The 24,099-nt window shown below is 40.6% G+C and overlaps 1 protein-coding gene across 2 annotated transcripts; it reads right to left on the bottom strand.

Annotated features, from left to right (window-relative positions):
• Positions 1 to 339: 339 nt before the first annotated feature.
• PWP1 (PWP1 homolog, endonuclein) lies at positions 340 to 18,448 on the bottom strand. 2 transcript variants are annotated; one of them, XM_064654901.1, is made up of 15 exons: positions 18,298 to 18,448; positions 18,154 to 18,212; positions 15,679 to 15,833; positions 15,153 to 15,238; positions 12,793 to 12,889; positions 11,118 to 11,228; positions 10,210 to 10,340; positions 9,545 to 9,618; positions 7,285 to 7,381; positions 6,351 to 6,412; positions 4,492 to 4,603; positions 3,131 to 3,221; positions 2,167 to 2,288; positions 1,602 to 1,707; positions 340 to 869 (listed from the first exon to the last, which is right to left on the bottom strand). In XM_064654901.1, exons 1-15 carry the CDS (start codon positions 18,361 to 18,363, stop codon positions 754 to 756), a joined length of 1,485 nt encoding a protein of 494 aa, XP_064510971.1. In that variant the 5' UTR covers positions 18,364 to 18,448; the 3' UTR covers positions 340 to 753. The 2 variants fall into 2 exon arrangements, with proteins under 2 accessions (XP_064510971.1, XP_064510972.1); XM_064654902.1 differs by lacking the exon at positions 15,153 to 15,238 and having other exon boundaries at positions 18,298 to 18,375.
• Between the last annotated feature and the right edge of the window lie 5,651 nt (positions 18,449 to 24,099).

The raw sequence follows: 24,099 nt of genomic DNA, 5'->3' as shown, positions 1-24,099 counted from the left end.
CAACTAGCAGCTCCTTCTTTCAGTTCAAATTCTCTTAAAATATATTACAGTTGGAGCTTGAAGAAAAACTCAATACCTTGTGCAGCATCAGTCAGCTTCAGGTGCTGTGGAACCGGGGAAAAGAAACCCCCAATCTTGATGGATGGAGCGGGGATATTTCTGGTTTGATATTGGTGAGCTGAATGTTAGAAATACATTTCAAGATTCTACTGGGGATGCCATTTTATTACCTGAGAACTACTCTGGAGATTTAAAAAGATACATGGAAGATATTTTAAAATCTGTATTAGAAATCTGTAAACCTAGCCTCAAGGATAAATTATCTATTTACACTTGTCATTTAATTCAGCTTTTGTTTATTTATTACACAACTGTTGGGTGAAGTATTTTTTCTTGTACCCTTAGAAGGTAGAAGATCAAAACCTTTGCAGTATTTAACAAACTTCTGGTAGCCAGAATGCTTTTCTAGTGACTGTTTCATTTTATATGTCAGCTTTACACATGGTAGCCCCTGTTTCAGGGATCATTATCTCAGGCAAAAGCAAGTGATTTAATCTTTCAAAGCCGGTAACAGAGGCAGGATCTTAAGAGCTTAACCACACCACCATGTTTCTTTGTCTGAGATGAAGAAGCCTGCAGACTGCAAGACACTAGAGCCATTTCCATGAGCTCTCACCTAACAGGGGGATTTGCAGAATACACATTAGTCATAGTCCTGTTAATTAGTCCTATTTTTCGATGATGTTTGGTCCATCATGATTCCATTGCTGTCTCCAAGTCGTTGCTGCTCCTGTTGGCTGTGGAGCTGGAAGCCATGGAGTTGGCACTAGCCAGAACCAGTCTCTCTCTGTTTCCAAAAACTTCATTCACTGCAATACAGACAGGGGATTGCTTACATGTTACTCTGATGAGTACTCAAGATGACTACAGCAAGTATAGCATGGTGAACACCATGGAATGGAAATCCTAACCTGGTGCAGTTTCAAAGCTTTTCCCCTTGCCCCGAGTAGGGACTTGAAGGTTACATGTCAGAAAAATCATCTGCATATGATACTTTAATTACAATTCCTGTTATTTTTCCCTCAGAGCATCTAGAGGTTTCCCTCTGCATAATTCTGTACCCAAGTACTGTGAAATGGATGAGGTTTGAAGAGCACAACATTAAGTTTAAATAATTTATTTCTGGCTTTAGTCTCTCTGGGTTTCCACCAAGCTCTTAAAAGCCTTCTCCAAAAATTCATGCCATTTAGTTACATGTAGCTACAACAACTGATCAACCCAGTCCTCACTTTTATTCCCACAAGTACTCAAAGAATGTGGTACCTGATTACACCAGGAACATTAAGAAAAAAAAAAAACAGATATAAGAAATCGGGTGTTACGCTTCAGCTACAAGAAAATAAATCATGTCAAACAGTTCTCCAATTTAGAAAAAAAAACCAACACTTTTTGAAGCTGAAAATGTGAACACCATAGGCAGTCATTGGGTATGTAAAAATACTAACCTACAGTTTCTCTCAGAGCCACAATACATTACTGAATACAAATATATCCTGCAGGCAAGGGGAGAACCACAACATTCAAAGAAATGAGAACATTACCTGCAGAAAGCTTGCTTATATCCCAAACACGCAGCCCTTCTCGTTCTCCTCCAAAGGCAAAAACAAATGGGAAGTCAGGGCAGCAAGCTGCACAGAAGAGAACACCCTGGGAGGGTGGAAGAAAGAAGAGGATTATTTTTTTAAATATCATCTTTCTAAAATGAATTTGTCATCTGAAAATACTTTCTACCAAGCAAGTTGTAACAAATGTAATCTCTTTAAGTTTTCCGAAACTTCTTTTGTAAAGACACAAAATGAAAGTCAAGAGCTGCTAAGTATAAACAGTAAATCACATCTTTGTCTTGAATGTGGCAGGTGCAGGCTGGAGCACCTATAGTTCTACTCAGAACATTGTATCTGGAATTTGGGTCTGAGGCTTTGAAGCAGTCTGCCAATTCCATGTTGAATACTGCACTGGAATGACAATGATTTATCCAGAATATACAGATGTTTTTTCCCCTAAAAGATGTTAAGTAAAACAAAATTCAAACCAGACAAAAAAAGAATAAGCAGACGTAGTTTATATATAAAACTTACTGGAATCAAGAAATAAATATTACTATACCATTTTCATATCCCTGGAATGGACTAAACTTGGTCTGTCTCCCAGGATATCCCAAATTTTCACGTATTTGTCAGCAGATGATGTCACAAGGCACCCTTTAACCTGACTGCTTAGCTGTAGCCCTGGAAGATTAACAGTGCAGCCATGTGAGAACCACTGTTTCACAAAGATGAGGATACATTTTGAAGTGAAGTCATGAGAACAACCTCAGTATTCTCCTCACACAAAACTCTGTTCCAGCACAAAGGAGCAAAACATTAATGAAAATTTCATCCTGCTCCCTGTAGTGAGATTAAAAGCACCGTGTAGGCCTATTTTGTCTCTCAATCCAACAACAGTAACACTGCAAAGACATGCTTGTTCTACTTCTTACTTAACATAATCTGCTTCCCCAGGTAGCTTTCTTCATTCATTTGCCAAAGACCATCTTGCTTGCTGTCCAAGATGATGGGGCATGTTCATACAATCTCATTTTAGACACCTGATCAGGGACTTCAGGTTCCTTTTTGGAAGCTCCTACACTGACCAAATTAAAGTAGCCTAAAGGAGGCAGTGTGAAAACCTTCCCGTGTGCCATACCTAAATCATCCTCAGAGTGAGTCAGTATAAAATAATTACAGAGAGAGGAGGTAAACATTATAGTCCATAATCCTAGACCAGATTCCATCGGTTTTGTATTTCCTCATCCAAAAAAAAAAAACCCAGAAGGAGTGTGTCCCAAGTGTAATTAGTCTGGTTTTACATGCTTATTCATGACAGTCACTGAGGAAAGTTCACTGTTGTTAAAATACTTTGCTTTCAATGGCTTCTCAGCAGAGATTTGCTTCACATGCCAGCTACCATGATTAGCATGCATGACTTAATTGTTAAACAAGGAATCACTACCACCTCAGTCCTATAGGTTAAAGGCATCTTCCAGATGTGCTTTGCCACTGGGGACCAACAGGACATGCAGGCAGTTTACCTGACACCTCTTCATCATGAGCTTTCAGAGTAAACAGGGGCTTATCAGACCGAGCATCCAGACAGTACACAAAACCATCCTCTGTGCTTGCCTGAGAAAACCACAACATTTAAAAAACAAACAATCATCGTCATTCATTTGGAAAAAAACTTCCTATGAAATAATACCCACCCTCAAGTAAATCCCTGAGGCAGACACTGCTCTGTAGGGCATGTTACACTGTTCCCAGGCCTGAGCCTCCAAAGCCAGACTCCATCCACTTGCTGCCCAAGCCATTCTACATACCTAAACTATGCTGCACTGAATTACATGGAAGTCTTAATCATATACAGATTTCTTGAAGTGTACTTTGAAGACAGTTGCCCTGCTAAGCTTGGCCCCCATGTTAGGCAATGAAATACAAAGCCTTTAGTCTCTTCACTGTCAGTTCAAAGTTTTTGGAGCCATCCAGTGGTCCTGTGCAAAGCTAAGTGTGATTATACTGAGAGATCTACATCATAAACCCAACAAAACTAAGCAACCACTTCTGCTGGCTGTATACACAAAGCAACAGAGAACTAGACAGCCACTGAGACGATAAAGATTTGTTTTTAAATTATGTTGAAAAGTTGTAAAAATCTTGACAAAACCAAGCTATTTATACTCCAGGTGGGGGTTGGTCTCTTCTCCCAGGTAACAAGCAATAAGATAACAGAAAATGGCCTCAAGTTGCACCAGGGGAGGTTTAGATTGGATATTAGGAAAAACCTGCTGAAACGGTTGTCAAGCACTGGCACAGGCCGTCCAGGTAAGTGGTGGAATCCCCACCCCTTATTTAAAAGCCATGTAGATGAGGCACTTACAGACATGGTTTAGTGGTGGACTTGGCAGTGCTGGGTTAATGGTTGGACTTGCTCTCAGAGGTCTTTTGTGACCTGAACAAGTGGATCATTCCATACTAGCCAGGAGGACGGTGCCCTCTAGCGCTGACTTGAAACACTGAATCAACATTCGGGATCTTAGTTCTAATTAGCTACTTCTCAGTTGCATTTGCCTCATTACATGAAACACGACAGCAACTATGCAACAAAAAATATATCCCAGCCACTGAACACTGTAACAACATGACAGAGATGCCACCTCTGGAGTGCAAAAGCAGCAGCATCAATAGCTGTTCTACTGTCACAATGAAGATACCAAATAAGTAGCTGGTCTAAATATACCTGTTGAAAAAACTACTTAAAAACATCCTCCCCTGGAGCATTTTCATAATAAGCAGCACAAACCATACAACTGTCCATCAGCTCCATTATGATTCAGAAACATTATGAACACAAAAATACAGGTTAAAACAGCCCAAGAACAGAAGAGCATGTACTCACTAAGAAATGACAAGGTGAAAAGTGATTCCAAATTACTCTCTCAACCTGACCACTAAACCTCCACACTCGATGGTTATCTTGTGGGTTTCTGCAATCATACAGCACCGTTGATCTATGGGAAAAAGGGACAGGAAATAAAATCTAAAAAAAAAAAATCAGGGCAGAACATTCTGTGACATAGTTTGCTTTACCACAGGCATCTGAAGAAGCTCCATGTAAACTATAATTAAAATGGAAACAACTTCACTACTTAGACTTCCAATTCAATAAGATTAAAATCTCGCAGATAAGCACTAGCTTTTTTCATGTGCTTCAAAGTTTCATCTTGGTTATGAACAGTCATTCTATTGAAACTAAGCAAACAGAGCTTGAATTTACTCAATACATAAGATACTTATCACACAGGAGACCATAATTATGCAAATATATCACTTAATTATGAACAGACTTCAGTAAAGTCAAGTAATGATGTACTAATTAGGAAATCATTTTGTGATATATATTAACACATTTTCAAATATGCTTTAATAAAAAGAAATTTAAAAAAATAAAAATCAATCTTTACAAGTAGTTAGAGAAACACTACTCCAAAAAGGAGAGAGTAGATGGAAGTTAGAGAATCCTCTGGGATTCTTTATAGATATGTGCTCAGCCCAGTGGCTGCAGAATCTGTCCCAACTCAAAAAGCTCCTGGGTGCAAATGCAAGGGAGGAGTGGTCATGTCACTGCAGCGACATCTCACCACAATCAACATCCACAGCGTAACCCACTCCCACCCTATCCTGTAATTAAAGGAAAAGAAATGTGATCTCGGTTTCCCAGCTCTTTCACCAGGCATTTCACACAACAGCTTTTTAACAGTCTGATTTTCAGGCTATGAAGGCATCTGCCAATATTCACTGAATAGCCTGTGGTCCTGGCAAGGCTCTGCAGGAAAAATCCACAAAGGCAGTCTACTGGTTTACAGAGGTCCATGGTATCAAAGGGATAGCTAAAGAGGGATTGACTAGCTGGTCTCAACGTTTGGACTTTATCCTTTTATCAAAGAAAGTCAAAGGGAAGGAAATAAGACAGACACGGCTTCCTAACAGCACCAAGAGGTTTTTCTCCGATACTTTCACTTAAGCAGATGTAGCAAGAGTGTAACAGAAGCCAGAGAAGACCAAGGCTTGGCTAAAGATTGACAAGTCTATAAATATTTTAACAGAAGGACAAAGTCTTAAAAGCAGAATAAAAAATTCAATGTAAGAAAATCATGGTTATAGAACAAAATTAAAAGTTACCCCATTGAGACGGGAGAACAGAGAGGAAGTTTTTTGGCTGGCAGGGCTTGTAAGAACTGGCAGTTACAGAGCTAGTCCAAGTTTGCAGACACAAACCTTTTCTGAGCATATCCAGGCTGCAATCAGAGGAGACAGCCCTTTACTCTTTGGCTATGGCATGGCTAGAAAGGCTGTAGGGAGTGGTCTGGGATTTTAAAGTCCCTCATGCCCCCAACCCTGGCCTTACAGGCTGGCAAAACCTGGGCAAGTTTTCACAGGAATAAAAAGTGACACAGTTCTAATGCAGAAAATCCCATAAGGACATATGAAGAAATAAGTTCAGTTTGGAACAGACACCTGGCACAGAAAATGTCAGTCCAGATGGTTAAAGCATTTGGCTACCTCCAAAAAAGAGGTAAGGAAAACCACATTTTGGCCACATACAAACCTGGCTAGCTTGCTGGAAAAAAATAACAGCATTACTCAAATTGGCAGTTATAAAAAAATGAAAAAGAAAACACAAGACAACCTAATGGGCTTAACTGAATACTAATACCCTCCCTATGTGCAACATTTGAAAACATTACCCTGACATACTTATCGAACGATCCAGAAATAAGGGTCTGAGTTTCAAACGGATGAAACTGCAATGTCTGCACCTGGATAATGGAAGATTTTATATAACACACATACACAGGAACTTTCTTGGAACAAAGCACAACCACCCCTTCCCCAAGCCAGCACATTTTCCCCCCCAAAAAACATCCTAATGAGCTTGTTGATACTCTAATTGCTTACAAAATAGTGCAAGAGATGCACATTGCTTCAAACATCCCCACCTGGTGGAAACAAGATATTTTCCAATATAATTTAACTGAACAGAACCCCCTGCCCCCTTTCTGCCCTAGATTAAAAAAAAAAAAAAGCTAGAGGAGGTAAAATAATATCTGCTTCCAGTTCGGGGAGAAAAAGCAGATGTTAACAAAAAAATGAAAATCAGGAGTTTGTCAAGGGCAGTGACTTTGTTAGAAGCAAAATAAGGTTACAACTCTTAATAGCTAGCCTTCACATTTTAATTACTATGAGATTAATTCATTTCTGACGTACCCACCACTATGGTATTTTAGTCTCATTTATTTTAAACCTTTTTCACCTAGAACAAACTGTAACTGACATTCATTGTTCCCTTAAGAGAGAGTTCTAGTTTGACCTCTGCTCAGACATCTATTTTTGTAGCTTATACCAGCATTATTAGATTCTCCATCATTAGGCCTTTCACAAAAAGGCATTTTAAAAACTGCTGTAAATCTTTGCTAACTTTCTAAAGGATAAGTTAGATAACATTTTAAAAAGCAAATGCAGTGTTTTTTACGAAAGCAACTAATTAAGAAATTTAAACAATTCTGCACAGTTGTTAGAACATTACAGAATTGTTGTTCTGAGGGTTCGGGACCAAGCAGTTAATGAAAAACTGCAGTTATTTTTTTCCTCTGTATTTTACCATGGAAGAAACATAGCAATTATTACATACCTTGTCTGTATGTAGCGTCAGGCTGGCTGCTGGCTTACCCACAGACATATCCCACAGAATCACAGTATTGTCAGCAGATGCACTTGCTAAAACATTCCTGATAATGGACCAAAAAAATCAGTTTTAGAAGTCTTTACACAAACAAATAATGGTGAAAAATCCAAAATACATACAGAGCCCAATTCTGAGAACAAGTACACTCTGGTCTATAGACTATGTCTCTCAAGCCTGAGGATTAACTCCTGGAAGGCAATTATAAGTTACAAGTAAAGACTACAAATAGGCTATATGACATTACATTAGTAGAACACTTATAACAGCAACAGCAGTTCTGCTTGTAATTCCCCCTGACATCACTTAAAATATCATCTACTCAAAGATTTCTCAAAAAACCCCGAAGTAATAAAGGCTTTTAGGCACTTTCTTTCCTTTGACATTAAACAGCATTTTATTACCTATGCAAAACTTAGTTTTATTTGCGTATGCATGCAGCCAAGAGCCAGACAAACCTGTTTTTAAAGTATTTTGCTAATATCTGACTGTCTATATAACCACTGAAGACCCAACACAGTACACCCTTCATAGACTGGTGAAAGTAATCACTAAAATTTCAGTTAGTTTACAGACTCCACATTTCAACTTGAATTTGACGAATTGTGTTAAGAGCCATAAACACAGTTTAAAAGTTTAATCAGAAAAAAAATCAGAACATTCCCAAAAGCCCACCAAACACACAGTATAATTTCTACCATTGCTTCATTGCTCTTAAAATCAGATCTAATACCTCAACATGTTGCTTCTGATTGAAACTGCTTCTCCCTCCACTTTTTATATTAACCAAGTGTTTCTGACTGAAAGAGTTAATATTCTCCTGGAAACGCTGTTTTCCCAAGCAATGTTACAAGGGAAAGTTAAGAAAATGCACAGTGAAGGCTGTAAGAACATTTTACAGTAACACCATTGTGACCTACAGGCAGAAAGTTATTTGTAGAGAGCTGTCACAACAAGCCTTGCTTAAAAGAAAGAAACAACAAAAAACACATTTGAAATATAAGCTGCTCCAAGGAGTTCCTTGTTTCGTCCACAGCCTTCCCTCTTCAGGGCTGTTTTTATTTCCTGAGAGATCTACCAATATCAATGAATTGTAACTCAGCACATTATAGAATTATGCATTTCAGACACTTAGCAATTGAAACCATAATTTTTTCTATACTTGTCTGTGTATTATCGCCAGACAACTATGAAAGGTACATGAAAGCTACTCTTTCTGTAAGACTGATGGACTGATCACTACCACACTCTTTGTCTACGTGTATAATTTAAGAACAATAGACATTACCCTGTAAATTAAGAGTGCAATTTATGTACACTTACTGAGGTCCACGTGGGTGTTTTATTCTTCAGTATCTATATAAGAAAGCCCTACAAGTGAAAGCTTACACCTGCTCAGAGTATTCAGAGTTGACTATGCTCATCTTCAGAGGAAGAGGCATCTCTGACAGCAGGAATAGAAAAATTAAAAAATTTACAAACAAAATAAATTAGCCTGTGTCTGACTGGACCAGTTTCAAGACCCATGCTGAGGATCCTCTGATAGATGAACTCTTCACAACCACCTAACTAATAAAAACCCAGCAGCATCTTTTACTTCAGTCAGCACATTGTCCTTGACCCCTGCTCCAAGATGGGCCAGATTTGTGTTGCTTCAATAGCAGCACTTCATTGTTAGTTGATTTGGGCAACAGGGAATTCTCTCTGCCAAGGATAACCCAAAGGCTAGAAGCATTTCATTTCTGTAACTGTGCTATTAGGGCTTTTACACTCTCTTTTCTGTTCACAGCTCTGGGGCAAAAGCTAGAGGGAAAAAAACAGAATAGCAAGAACCTTCTTCTATAAATCTACTTGTATCTCTTGAAATGGTGTCTTAGGTCACTGGCAGATCAGTATAGCTCTGGGGAGCCCTTCTGCTTCTCCAGTTTGTACATGTGAAATGTAGGCGATTTATCAAATGGCTCAGATCTACCTCTGCCCTGCCTTTAGCTGGAAAACCTGCAAATAAAAAGTGATCTGCAGCAATATGTAAATACTTAAAAAAATAATCAAGAGTTCTAGTTTTAAAAAAAGAATAAAATGGGAGTGTATTTTTAAGAATGGATTAATTTCAGAAGGGCTTTCAAGTTTTTGGATTTTGAGTGCACATTGTATGCCTAATTAAGAATGCAAATTTGTAACATCCATTGTTATTCAAGTGTTCTTTTACCTGCTTTGTTTATTCCATGAAAGATCAAGCACAGCATCAGTATGTCCTTCCACGGTCCCTTCTGAAGATAAACTCTGTGTACACACATACAAAATAAACAGGCTTGAAAATTACAGCTTCAATGCAAACCAAGCATCACCCCACATTAGCAAGAGTTCCTAAATGTCTTCACCAACAATTTCACATTAAATTACTCTCACTTGCTGCAACACAGCTTTTGAGAGAACTGTCTCTGCGCTGCCTGCACCTTGCCTCCTACCCCAGATCTCAGATTGCTCCATTCACAGTTGGTGGGGCTCACAGAACTGGTTACTCCCTTCGGGCTAGTAAAAGAAATCCCACTGTTTCCAGCGACCATGCAACTTCTTCAGCTTGTTTCTAAACACCCCTGGCAGTTCCCTCTCTCACCTCCCAATTAACTGAGCTTTAGGTCCTTGTAACTGCCAGCTCCTAGAATTCCAATTTCAAATGGTTAAGATGCAAGGCTTACTGGGACAGCAACTGGAAATCAACCATAAGCCACCCCACTCCTCTTCTGCTCTTAATTCCAGGCTTTAATTACTCAGAGAACAATTAGCATTTCAAATATTGTAGGAAAAAAAAAGGCATTCTCTCTGCCCTAAGTTTCCTCCATCCAAGCAGACAAATAATTTTACAATACTTACTTTCTTTCCTTTCTTTTTCTTCTTTTTCTCTTTCTTGCCTCCAAGAGAAAACACTGGTTCTAAGGATTCTACTACATCAAGGTCCCAAATGTCAATAACTGGGGTCATGTTACCCACTGCAACATAATTTCCTACAAGCAGAAACGCAAATGCAACCGCATTTATTTAGAGTTATGAAATATCATATTTGGCAATGCAGCTGTTGCTTATTTCTGTGATTAAGTAAAACTTATGTGCCACAGTCTTCTACTTGAACATATTTGATGTTTATAACTGACAAGGAGCAATTTAAAAATATCAGCTGACAGCAGATGTTGCCAGAAAAAAAAATTTACTTGGTTTTCTTCCCCTTCAGTACAAGTAACTGATCAAAGAAGCTGTATAAAGTTCCATGTTTTGTTTGTTTTTAAAGGAAAAAACAAACCAAAACAAAACCACATCCCCTGTACTATGGAAAAAGAAAGTATCTGTAAAACACAGGAAAAAGGTTACTAAATACATAAATATATATAAATTTTTCTGTAGTTTACAGTTCATCACTGCATTGGACATAATGAATTTAAGCAAAAGCAACCTTTCATTTGCAAATGGAATATAAAGCAGATTATACTATACAAAGAGAAAAGCTTGCTCTGGTCTGCTAATTGACAATAACTTAAATATTTTTATAAACCCAGTTTATTTGTAAAAAACCCAGTATTTTAGTCAAATCACTTGTTACAGAAACATCACTAAAATGACTGTATCACCACACCAAAACACTTGATATTCAGTTTATCCTTCTTAACATCTTGGGTTTATTTCTGCTTGTACCTCTGGAAGAAATTATTTAGTGACAACATTACATTTATATACTTTGGAAGTAAAAATTATTTAACTGGACATTTACAGTATTCTTTGTAATTTACCTGTTGATTCATCTGGATTAGGATCAAAATTCAACCACTCCAGACTTAGAGGGTAAGCAGGCAAGATAATATCATGATGTACATAAAATGAGTCCTCTTCATGATTATAAACTGAAAAATAATTAAAGTTAAACAAGACATCGTTGAAGAGGAAAAGCAAACAACTATAAAACAGTTCACTTCTGCAAAAGGCAGATGTGGCAAAGACTAAATTGTAAAGGAGGTCTAGAATATAAATTTGGAACGTGTTCAGAGTTTTAGTGTAGAAGCCAGACCCTCCAAGTATGAATGTTATACTTAACAAAATTACACAAAACAAACACTCTCCTGTGTACTTCAGATAAAGAAGTGACAAGTTCAGCAAAGGTGCAATACTTTATTCCTAGCACACCACACTACTTTATTTGTAAGATCACTTCAAAATAGATGCTCCATATCCAGCACTTTCTACATCAGAACACATTATTGGAGATTCAGACATTCACTTTACAGAATTAGCAGTAAAAAAAAAAAATCATTCCAGATGAAATTTAAGTGGAAATGAAAGTAAAAGACAAACAGATTTTAAAGTAGAGGAAGCTTAAGAAGTCAGAAGAAGTTGCCTTTAGCATGTTGTACTGAGATACAGGAAGAGTTGCAATAAAGTAACCATACATTAAACACAGCATTCCCTGTATCCAGCTATTTTTCTCATAATAAAATAACTTACTAGCTGGATAGCAAAGAAAAAACATTAATTATTTTAATAATATGTTACCATCACACACACAAAATTACTGTGCCACTTTTAAGTGCATGTGACAGATGTTCAGATAACTAAAGTTTTCAGTTAACGAAGCTGTCTTAGTAGTTAACCAAGACAGGGTTACCCAACGTTAGAAAATGCAGAAGCCCTTGCTATTGTTTTGTAAGTTTACATTACATTGGGGAAAATGACACAGTTAATAATGATGTTGGTATCTGAAGAGATGCTGTCAAACATTTTGGTCGTGTTTCTTGCTTAAAACGAAATACTTTGCTTGCAGAAACATGGACCATCACACAAATAGGCAGAACCACTCCCACAAAGAACCATGGTAAGAAAAGATGATAATTTCAGCACACTCAGTAGTACTCCTTGCTGCAACACAAATACTCCTTGCTGCAACAGGAAAATCTCTTACACAGTAAAATTAAACCTATTGCTAGAAAAAGCAGTATTCAGGCCATATTAAGGACCATCTCTTCTAAAACTATGATGATAAAAGTGCTGATTCTTCTAGTCCTAGCTGTGGAAAGCCCATTTAAAGAAGCAAGGAGAAAGATGAAGGGAAAAACCCAACAAAATAACAAACTATTAGGGGATGCTTGCAGGATATGGAAAGTAAGACTGGAAGAAAGATTGTATGTTCAGAGAATAAAAATGCCATAGTATTTTCTAAGTCTCATAAGAAATTAAATAAGGAAAAGAAATGCTATACAGCCTGAAAGAGGCAAGCTATCCTCTAAATAACAATAACTCCACATGAAATATTCTAGTCCTGGAAAGTGGCTAAAGAACAAAACACAGAGCAGAAGGGGAGAAAAAAACCTTACAAAAACCAGCCCACTCCCTCTTTGACACAACCATATGGCACAGGCTAGGCAAGACATATTCACTAAGTTCACTGTAAAGAACAAATCCTATTTTACTTACCATGGACCTCCAAACTACAGCAGTCTTTATCAACTCTGCCACAAAGGACAAGATTGTCATCGGGCTTAATCAAAAAGTCCTCCTGTTCATATTGCTCCTGAACAGCAAAAAGGAGAGGACAAGGGACGTTAAGCAATGCACATAAATGCACAGAACTACGTACGTTCAAAAGGTTGAATCAGTGAGTAATTTTTAACCATAATAATGCCCACCCACCTAAAACCATCTTATGGTGATAAACAGAGAAAGGCAGGAACCAGACCCCAATCACAGAGAGACTGAACAGTCATTAAATAAATTGAAGGAGTTTGTATGTGGACGTACCTGGATTTGTAAACACGTTTAATTACCAAATATGAAACCATATTTCAAGGCTATCATGATGCAGCCCACTGCTGAAAAGCACCACCAGGACATACAAAGCAAGCTTATTTCCTTCGTGCTCCTGCTTCTTGACCATTTATATAGTATAACAGCATTTTACCCAATAAAGATACTGCAATTGCTCCTCACATAGAGGAAGAAATTCCAAGAGCATCAAAACACAGTCTACTTCCCGCAAAATATTTCCCAAAAAGTACTGCCTACAGCTCTACTGGGCATTCAGCTATACCAGAACAGATGTAATCTCTCATCTGATTTTCACTATTACTGAGGAATGAAAGGCATCTGGGAATTTTTGTCAGTGAAAAACAAAGAACTGTACATAAGTCAATAGTCTCACAAGAGTACCATCCTTCAAATATACACCACAGCCAAGACTTCTTGGACTTCTCGTTGCAGGCTTTTAATTTCTTTTTTTATTCACTTCAAGCACATTTCAATATTTGAATTCCATCAAGTCCTACAATTCTTTTAATTAATTAACTTAATGTTACACAATACTTAGTCTTCAACAGTACTAGTAGTAAATACCAAAAGACAACACAAAATCCATGTTGAAGAACTTGCAGAATTTGAGGAAAGAACTTGAGCACAGGAAGAAAGGCCTGAGAAAAAGGTGTTCACTTACTGTGTATCTGGAAAAAGTTAGCTATTCTGACACAGAATAAATGCAAATTGTATTCTCTCTGAATCCCTGTGTGAATACCTCTTTGACTATAAAAATAACTTTTAAAGCATTTCTCTCCTCCACTGGTACACAGGAGCAAGAAAAATCATCAATGGAACACACAGAAAGCAAACAGTGCCCCAAAGTGCACATAGCAAGTGAACTCCTTTTAGAGATAAGGTGAGTGCCTTCCTCCCTGAGCTTTGTTACAGTATGTGAAGTCACCATAACAACTCCTTGTCATGTTTGACAGAGTTCCCTGACGCAGAAACTAGACACTGTGGTGGAAGACTACAGCTAATATTTTCTTTCAATCTTACTGGTTTTGTAAAGAATCCAAAACACTGTAGCAAGGACAGCACCCAGAAAAATCTCAGGATCTTTATGCTTAGAAGAGGTGACAAAAATTCACCTACTATCACCCTGCCCCAGATGGTCACAGTTTCTGCTGGTTGCTCTCTGGATTGTCTCTTCTTACACAACCTCACCTTAGTTCTACCTGATTTCTGTAATCTTTCCATGTAAACTAAGTCAATCAAACTGCAATCTAGCCTCTGAATTAAATTGGGGGATATTCTCTGGAATCTCTCCATATCCCAGTATTTTAGCCAAGGCAATACCAATGTTAAGTAGAGTAGCAGGATTACCTTGTGTCTTGCTTGCATCTTGTGCTGCATCCCTGTCCACCAGAAAAAGGCAAACAGCCACATAACAGGACAGTACTCTTGACACAACTTGTGTTAGGCTGCAGCCAGAGACTTCTTCACCCAGAGCAGAGCTCCTACACACCCAGCTCCTGCAAAAATGTTCCCCCCTGACAGGTGGAAACTAACACAGGCAGAAGCAGCCAACAACACAGCACACTGTGCTTCTCTGTTTAACAGGGATGTATTTCCTCATGCCATATCCCTAATTTGACACGTAGCCTGAGTCCACCTCAGCCCAATTTCTTACACAAACTGGTGGAAGGTGCAAGAGTCTTGCAGACTAGGAAATTTTCTAATTTGGGCCATTAGTGGCCTTAGATTTGTTATTTCTTCAAGCATTTTCTGTGTTCTACTAGATAGGTGAAAAACCACTCTGCATGGTTTAAATAATGAGCCTTAACCTCCTACTAAAATGCAAAAGGCACACAAAGAAGGGACTGCACAAAGCAACCTTGAAAGAAAAAAAGTTCAGTCTGATCAAAAATCTGGCACACCTGTGAAAAAGGACTGCAAGCACTTACAGACCCTAAGGCAGCGTGGAAAATTCAACTGATTTTTAAGTTTACGCTGTTTAAAATATTAAACATTTTTTAAGTACTTACAGTGGTTTTTAGGGTGATGTAAGGATCATTATCATTACTCCCATATACTGCCAGAGTAGCCAAAGAGTCTCCAAGTTGTAAATCACCTAGACGGGAATTTCAGAACACTTTTAGACATGTCAGTGACAGGTGAAGTTAGAAACTCCTGTATTGATACCTGTATTACCTATAATGCAAAATATCAGGAGTGGGCTAAATGAACTTCCAAGTTTCAAACCCAAGTACCTCGGCAAGCTAAACTGATTGGAGCTTTCAGGGACTTCTGCCACTCTGCTCCAGCACTACAGCAGAGGGAGTGACAATCTTTCCAACATGCTCTTGCTTTTACTGTCAGGGAGGGGGACAGTGAATTGCTTCCCTCACTAAATGACTTCTGAAGCTGGGACAAGCAAATTATTAAAAATGTGAATTTCCAGCATCTGAAACTTAACACTGTGTAGTTTTAGGATATTAAGGTCTTAAGTACAACAAGAAGTGGAAAGGTTCTTCCCTTGCACTGCATATCTGATGTATAAATTTTTCTTACCCGTGTATTCGTCTTTATCATAATTTTCCAAATCATATTCATCCAGTTCATGATCAGACAGGTCTTCATTGTTATGGGAAGACTGAGAGTTGCCAGCAACAGCCACATTCGTGTCCCCTGCTGTCTGATCTTCATTGCTGCCACCAGCACCATCCCTGTGGAAAGACACATATCCCTGAGAAATTGTGACAGACATGTACAACACTTACAGGTAATTATTTAGGGCACTGCTGTTCAGATTTCAGCACAAACTCCTAGCTGTTCACATGGGTTTCAAGTCTTTATAGCAATCATTTGGAAATCCATTCACTCCTTCCTGATCTTTTCCCAAAATACAAGGCACCGTTATTCTCAGGCTTTCAGAGAAAGTTTTTCATTGAAAGTTTTCATGACACAATGTGGCATGAATTTTGCTCAACAAACTAAACTGTGTGTCTAAATCTGTTTCCCTTACACATTTCTTAACCTCACTTCCGTGCATTCACATGTCCAATTCAGTCTTTCCTTTTTCTCCCCCCCCAGGTCCTGTCATGTGTGAGGACTCTTACATTTCTTAAAGATTTTTAAAACTTCATTTCCTCACACTTTCCATACTTAAAATAGAAGGAAAAAAAAAAAACAGCATAAAATTTATTAGGTAGGGACATTTGTGGATTACTTCTTATGGAGTAAACTATGCAACTTGGAAACTTTATGGCAACAATTCTGTATGCACAAATTCATTCAGCAGAAGGAAATGTACACTAAACAATGGCTGAGAACATAACAGAGGTGTCTCAATGGAGCATGCTCCATAGAAACTCATCTCTGCTGAATACACTGTATTTCTGTCCCTCTGCATGTAAAATTCCCAAGCAACAATGAGCCAAGACAGTTCTCAGATATGATCTCTGAATTAAATACCCAAACCCCATTTTTCTAATTTGTTCAGTAAAATAAAAACTTTATATTAATAAGATAACTAGAGATAAGTAACAAGATAATTAGAAACCCTAAATCTCAGTTTGATTTGAGATCTCTGCACAGGAAAAAAAATTGAGGTGTTGTAACAAATTTTACGAAGTACCAGCAATTATAAATAGATTATAACATCTTTGGCTGTTTTAGATGGTCGTTAAATTTCCATCCTGAAGTTTTACAGACTGTATAACAACCAGCACCTCAAATCTTTCCATGCTTTTGAAATTGCAAGAGAAAGGAAACCACTCAAAAAATCAAAAGTTCACACACATAAAGGGAAACAAGTAACACTACAGACAACAGAAACATTGAAACTTCATGAGTTAAGAAACTAACATAAAGTGAGAATCTTCCAAATGTTTAAGATGATTTTGGAACCATTAGAAAACAAAACCAGAACAAAACACATTCTGGGATGAGACACTATTCAGCAATAAAGTCACTGCTTGATCCAAGAGAAATGGGGTGAATAATATTTGCCCAACTCTAAAAGCTTTTACTGTTCAATCACACACACCCTGGTACAACCACACACCCTACATAACTGAAACAGAATCAGAAATTCAAACCTACAGAGAATAATCTAACAGAAAAAGGCCAGAAAATAGAATAAAACTTTGATCTTTTTCTAGACAAAAGAAAGCCATTTTTTCCTTGTTTTCTATAGGTTGTTTCATAAATATGTCACTTCTGTTACTCTTTTCATAAATACCTTTTCCTTAAAAGCTGAGTGACAAAACACAACTACATAACTAAGACCTTCCAGTGCTGAGAGTTGTGATGTCTCTAGGTTCATCTGTGAGCCATAAACACACCCCTGAGTGATGTTCTGCCTTCTTTGCCACAGCATAAACACCACATCATTCTGAGCCCCACTGCGGCCTCCAGACTTCCTTAGATCGTCAAGTCACACCCTCAGCATCACTTTTTCGCAGTCAGTCTGGGATTTCCATCTCGGTTTGCCACACCTCCAAAGCACCCACGGTTACAAACCCAACTTATTTTTCACTCCAGACGGGAATGGCAGCTCCAGAGAGGACCAGGCCACAGACATCACGAGAAAAGCTCAGGGAGTCTGACAGCATCACTGCTGACAACTGAGGAACCACATGCGAACGCAGCCCACGCTGTCATGGCCACAACGACTGCAGGATACACTTAAAGAACCACAGGATATTCTGAGCTGGAAGGGACCCATAGGATCATGGAGCACAACTCCGAAGTGAGTGGCCCAAATGGATACCGAGCCCACAACTTCGGCATTATCAGCACCGCGCTCCGACGAGCTGAGCTAATCTCAGGGGAATTCCATCTCCGCACCGCCGCTCCTCCCGGGACGTCAGGCTCCCTTGGCACAGCGCTCCAGGAGGAACTCGTGCTGGCTGGTGCCGTCTCCACTTCTCGCTGCTGCTTCCCAAGCTGGCCCTCCAGGAGCTCCCCGGGCTGCGGGCAGGGCTGCCCGCGTTCGGCTCCAACCCCGCACCCAGCAGAGCCCCTCCCGCCGCCCCGGCTCACCCCAGCCTGTCCTGCGCTTCCTCGATGAGACCCTTCAGCTCCTCCTCGCTGAGCTGCACCTGCGGGGCGGACACAGAGAGGGGTGAGGGCGGCGGCGGGGAGAGCGGGCGGGGGTCCCCCGGCCCAGCCCAGCCCCGGCCGCACCTTGTCGGGGGTCTCCTTGGCCACGCCGCGCCGCACCCAGGCGGCGCAGGGCACCGGGCAGCTCATGGCGGCACCGCCACCACGTGCGAGCGGGCCCGGCGCGCACCACTGACGTCATGAGCGGAGAGGGTCCGCCCGCAAGGGCGAGAAACGGCGGGGGGCGGAGACAACTGGGTGACGTCATCGTAGAGCGACGAGACAGCCAGGGGTGGGAGGGGCTACAAGGGGGCGGGGCCTGTCCGGGGGGAGGGGCTTGCGCGGGCGGGGCGGGGCGGGGCGCGGTTCCCTTCAGGGACCCGCCGGGCTGTCCTGGGGACGGGAGGGGTACAGGGCCGGGTACACGGCCCTATCTCCAGAGTTTTCACAGAATCACAGGCTCAGTTAGGTTGGAAACGACCTCCAAGATCATCGAGTCCAGCCTTCCAGTCCTTCGCTTCCCACACTGGTTCGCGGCTTCCCCTCGCTTACTGGGAGAGATCTGCCCCGCCTGATATTCGCTTCCACTGAAATAACCCGCCCAAGTGAAAAGTTTAGAAAGGCCTTTTTTGTTAGAAGCCAGCGCGCAGTCGGGAGCAGCAGAGGGGTGCAGGAAGCTGGGAGGGCCTGGCGTCGGCACAGGAGCAGCTGCTTTTTGCCCTCCCAAGTGCCAGTGTCCTGTACCAGCTAACTCCTTAAATCAGGGCAATAGGATAAAATGCCAGCTGGATTGTACAGGAAGGTTCTCTCTTACTAACGTGCAGAAATCACTGTTTCCATCACCGGAATCTTAATTCAAGGGGTAACTGCAAAGTACAGGGACGGGAAGTGAGGTTGGGCGAAGGAGGGTTTCCCAGGGTAAAGCTCAGGGACTTGGCAACCAAACTGCAGCTTGGCAGACACAATGGCCACATTATTTCATCCACATGTCACTAGACGACACCAGTGTAGCATTTTCATTTTTTTTACCCTGACTCTTCTGTGGTTCTGGCATGACAAATAAACATCTATCAAAATATTACTACTTCTTCACTACCCTGTTCTTTTCACCCATATGCAGTGTTTTATCTTAAAATAGACATAAACATACCAAGGCAAGAGTTGTGTCTTTCCCACTCTTCCTTGTAGTACCCTGGGGCATGGGCACCCAATCCTACCTGGGATCTAGGTAATACTGATGTTGCATTTTTGTGTGCTTGCCTTTTTGCTGGGATGTTATTATTTGCTTTGCTGGTCACCTTCTCTTACAGTGTTCAAGAAATCCTTCTTGTCCTCCCATGTATGAATTGGCTACAGTTTGACTGTCAATCTTCCTCCAGATTCTGAGGGAATTTTTGTGAAAGCAGATGCTACTCTCAAAGGGTAGGCAGAGGGAAGTATTATGCAGCCAAGAGGAAGAAAGCAAGGTTACTTTCCAGTGGCTGTGGTTCCTGGATATGTCTTGGGGTTTTTTGTTTTGTTTTGTTTTCCAGATATATACGTTTACAGTGTGGAGGTTCGCAGAGCAAACAGCTTAGCCAGACTTGCTTTTACTGAAGCAATATCCAGAGGGGGCACACATGCTCTACCTTCCCTCCCACTGTGTACATAATCACAAAATAGCAGTGTATTGTGGTGTGGCTCAACAGCAGAAGTACCAAAAAAAAAAAAAAAAAAGAGATGGAAAAGGAGGAAGGAAGGAAAGTAAAAATAGATAGCAATTGTGCACGATGGATATTATAGCTTAGAGAACAGCAGTTAGTAGCAATAATTTTTTTCTTTTTGAGACCCAGTCCATAAATGCTGGGCAATCCTGATACTTCTCTTCATCTTACGTGCTGGGGATGTGCAGCTGGGTTTTCTTAAAAGAAAGACCATTCTATTAAATAAATTAGTGTTCCGTGGTGCCTTGGCAATCACAGACATGCAGCTGAAAGAGTGGTGCCTCAGGCAGGAAGCTCCCTGCAGACACCTGAGATAGTACTCGAGATCTAGTGCACTCCAGCCCGCTCACAACAAGAAATTGGATGGCCCATAGGTCATAACACGCAATAAAAAATGGCCTTCTTCATATTTAGTGTCCAAAGATGACTCAGCCACAGAGGTGTGAAGATTAGCAAATAAAGCAGATGTTAATTTCTTAATTTGGATGGAATTGTGACACAATCATTGGAGGAATTTTGGGACAAGCCCAAAGATCTGTCCTAATCAGGAATGAGGCTGTATAGGTGACAGAAGTCTCCCTGAATCTCTGCTAGGTCGAAGAAATGTCCACAAACAAATGTATCTGCAACGGGAGACAAGGACTCAAATGGCTGTCCTGGGAAGGGTGTGAGGACCAAGCTCAGATCCAGTGGAAATATAAAGGTCTTTGACCAGAAGAATTGTCATAAAACATTTTAATGACACAGCCTGTTCTGGACTGGCCCTAGGCCTTTCCTAAAAGTCATCTTCTAAAACCTAAAAGGATTAATTTCCACTCCCCTGGCCCAGATCAGAGATCAGACACAGGAGGGCTTGAATCTCTTAGACCTGATTCTTATCCTCCGATTAGGAGAGCTGAGTTTCTTTTTATCCCATTGAATATCTGCAAAGTCAGTCAAGACTTGACAGTAGCAGTTGTCATTGTTTCAGTTTAGTCACTGATTCTGGTATCAGAAACTTCTGCTGGTCTGAAAGGAAAAGCACTAAAACTTGTCCCTCTTTCTGGATTTATATTTGACCCATCCTGACCTACTGCTATTTACCTGAGGATGCAAGTGCTGGATAGTTCTCATCAGCAGGAAGCATGTGCCTGAATCATCTTGTTCAAGGTGTTGTCATAAACATTCAGAAAGGTTCAGCTGGATTTAAATTTTCTAGCTAAGCAGAGCAAACTTTTGTTCTGGAGTGGATTTACCAGGTAAATAAAAGGGGATCAGTGGGAAAAGTCAGTAGCTCCTCCAAAGGGAAGGTCCAGCTTCTTTTTTAGGGGACATGTGGAGGTGCCCAGAGTATTCCTCTTCACATTAAGTCAGGATGGAAGACAGAGGAGAGCTGGTTGACAAAGGAGTGATGTTGAAGCAGCTGGTTCCAGCAGGCTCTCCAACAACTATTGGAAAACCTGAAGAGCTCCCAAGGCTTTGCAGAGACCTTGATATACCTTGCATCACAAAACTGTCACAGACACCGTAAACATTTCTAGTATGACACCTGGAAGGTACTGCAAGGCCATGAAAAGATTCATACTGCAAATCATACAGGCTGTAAACAAGAAAAAAAAAGGGAATTTTATGTGTTTTGACAGAAGTTATGCTGTAGGTTTATCGCTGTGGTTCAGCTGACCTCTTCAGATGAGAAAAGGGGAAAGTGACCAATACACTAGTATGGCATCTCACTCAATTTTTTTTCTGTTTTCTCAAATGAGCTGTAAAATACCAGTGTTGCAGTTCCAGAGATGCTAAACAGCTAAAACCAAAGTCACATAATCAAGAAATCCTGTAACTTATGAAAGAAAGAAAGGAGTACTTAAGAGTGACTTTGAAACACCAGTGGCAGACATCTAAGTCCTCAAGGTTACCTTTTGATTTTCTATTTGCATTCCCTGGACGTTTCTGTGAAACACAGAGAATGAATAGTGGGAGGAAACCAAAGAAATATCAGATCTCAGTAGGGCAGCATCTCGTCAAGGGAGATGGCATACCCTGTTTGCACACAGCAACATAGCCTGGAGGGAAGAACTCTTGAACTCATAGCTAGGCAGAAAGTTAAGTTTTCAGGTAGTTAAAACAATGCTGCTTTGGTTTTCTTTCATCCATGATCTCCTTAAGGAGTTCTCTGGGAGAGCACAAACCTCATCACTTTGAAAGATAAAACACCTTTGCACTAAAGCTTATTCTCCCAGATCTATCTTATTACTTTTAGTGCTCTTTGCTTAATATGGAATAAAATAGGTCTGTCACTTATCTTTTAGCTATGTCTAGTAATAAGTGTGATCTCAGTGTGAACCAGATACATGTGAAAAACATTAAAACCTTCTTGGGATACAGTAAAAATTGGGATACAGTAAATGTATTATCAGGGCAGAGAGGTGTGCTTATAGAGCAGCTGCTTCCCTAGAATGTGTGCTAAGAGCTTGAGAGAGAGGATCCCACCATCCCTGCAATGATTGCTGTCAGATAGTGTAGGAAGGGAAAGAAATATTGTCAGTGCCCTCTCAGCAAACTGGAGAAAAGATGGCTGGTTATGGAGAATAGCTGCATTTACTACATACAGCCAATAAAGAAAAATAACTTTAAATGCATTGGTCTACCAGGGCCCAGGAGCAGAGAGTCGAAAGGAAAAGTGTGTGGGAGACAAAGAACTAAGATGCACATGAAGGTAGAACACAGACAAAGATCTAGCAAGCCATTCTTGGCCAGCTTACAAAGAGAAAATGAAAGAAGTTGAAAAGAAGCACAGAACAATATAAAGTGCCTGAGGATTTACTAGTAAAGGAAAGTCAGTAAATATATGGGTATAGGAAAAAAACCCCCACAAGTGGCAGTGCTCCATGTGCTGGAACTCAGCCAAGTGATGTGAGTTCTGCCCATAACCTCGTTCTCACATCAGGTGGGAAGTGGGGTCTGTGTGCATTCCCCAGACATCCCTATACCCTCCAGCTCCAGGCTTTGCCAACCAGGGGTTCACAGTGTCAGCCTACACTTGGGTGAGCACTGGGAGAAGCAGCTCACGCAGCAGGGCTACACTGTGCCTCTGAGGGCAGATGGACACCTCAAAACCCCTGAGACTCTCCCCTCTCCAGCACCATGGGAGCTATGGGGGAATTAGGGCCTGGATTTGTCTCAATGGCGGCACATCTTTATTTCCTCCATGTCTGAGTGTATTGCTCCATGCTGGTTGCTTCAAACGCTCCTTATTCCAGGAGGAGATTAGCGCTTACAAAAAACACTGGCTCGTAGAGCAGAGGGGCTGATAAGCTCTAGGAAGGTAGCCAGGCTGTAGGGTCATGCTGGGTATGGCAGCCTGCAAGGATACGTGCCCAGGTTCTCAGACATCCTTCACCTTGCAGTCTTACACCTCCATAGCAAAGCTTAGAGATAGCCAGCCCACAGGCCTACTCTGGAACAATGCTTTCCTTGAAAGACTCATGGTCATTAAAATATAAAGCTCTGTCTACACAGAAAAACTTAGCTGATACCTCTACACACCTACAAATAAGTCTGTATAAGCCATTACGCAGATTCAGGAAAAAAATACTATTTTGGAGTAGTTTAAATGTTACTTCTAAGTAGTCAAACTGAGACATACAATGATCTTTTTTACGTTACACACATACCTCTGCTACTCAGCAGATCTACGTCAAGCAGCAGCAGATCTACATTCCGGCAGCAGATCTACATCACGCACTTCTGACAGTGTTTGACAAAACCTGAGGCTCCTCTAGGTGAGCTCTAGTATGCCAAAGGGGTGGTTTAGACGTTGCTGCCCATTTCTGCCCTGTGGAGGAGAAAACACAGCAGTGGGCAAGACTGTCCTAAACCCTAATTAGCCCAGTGAACATGTGCCATAGCCTTCAGGCTCTACATGTCTGTCCAGAAAACCTCAAAAACACAAATGTGAACTGAAGGTAGCAAAAACATGGATGAGTTTATAGAGAACCCAGAAGAATGGTGTTAATTATAGCTGAACTGCACTATTTTTCTCAGTGGAGAGTTAGTTAACTCAGATGCCCACAAACAATGATTTTAAATCGTCTCAGCGTCAGTGGTTGGGAAAGGAGACAAGTCATTCCACATTGCTACCTGTGAAGCTTGCTTTGATTTTTCCCAGATACTGGGGAGGCAGGCAAGGGATACATCTCTTACA

This window comes from Pseudopipra pipra, chromosome 5 (genome assembly GCF_036250125.1).
Source record: "Pseudopipra pipra isolate bDixPip1 chromosome 5, bDixPip1.hap1, whole genome shotgun sequence".
NCBI classification, from domain to species: domain Eukaryota; kingdom Metazoa; phylum Chordata; class Aves; order Passeriformes; family Pipridae; genus Pseudopipra; species Pseudopipra pipra.
This window is presented reverse-complemented; position numbering and strand designations above follow the sequence as displayed.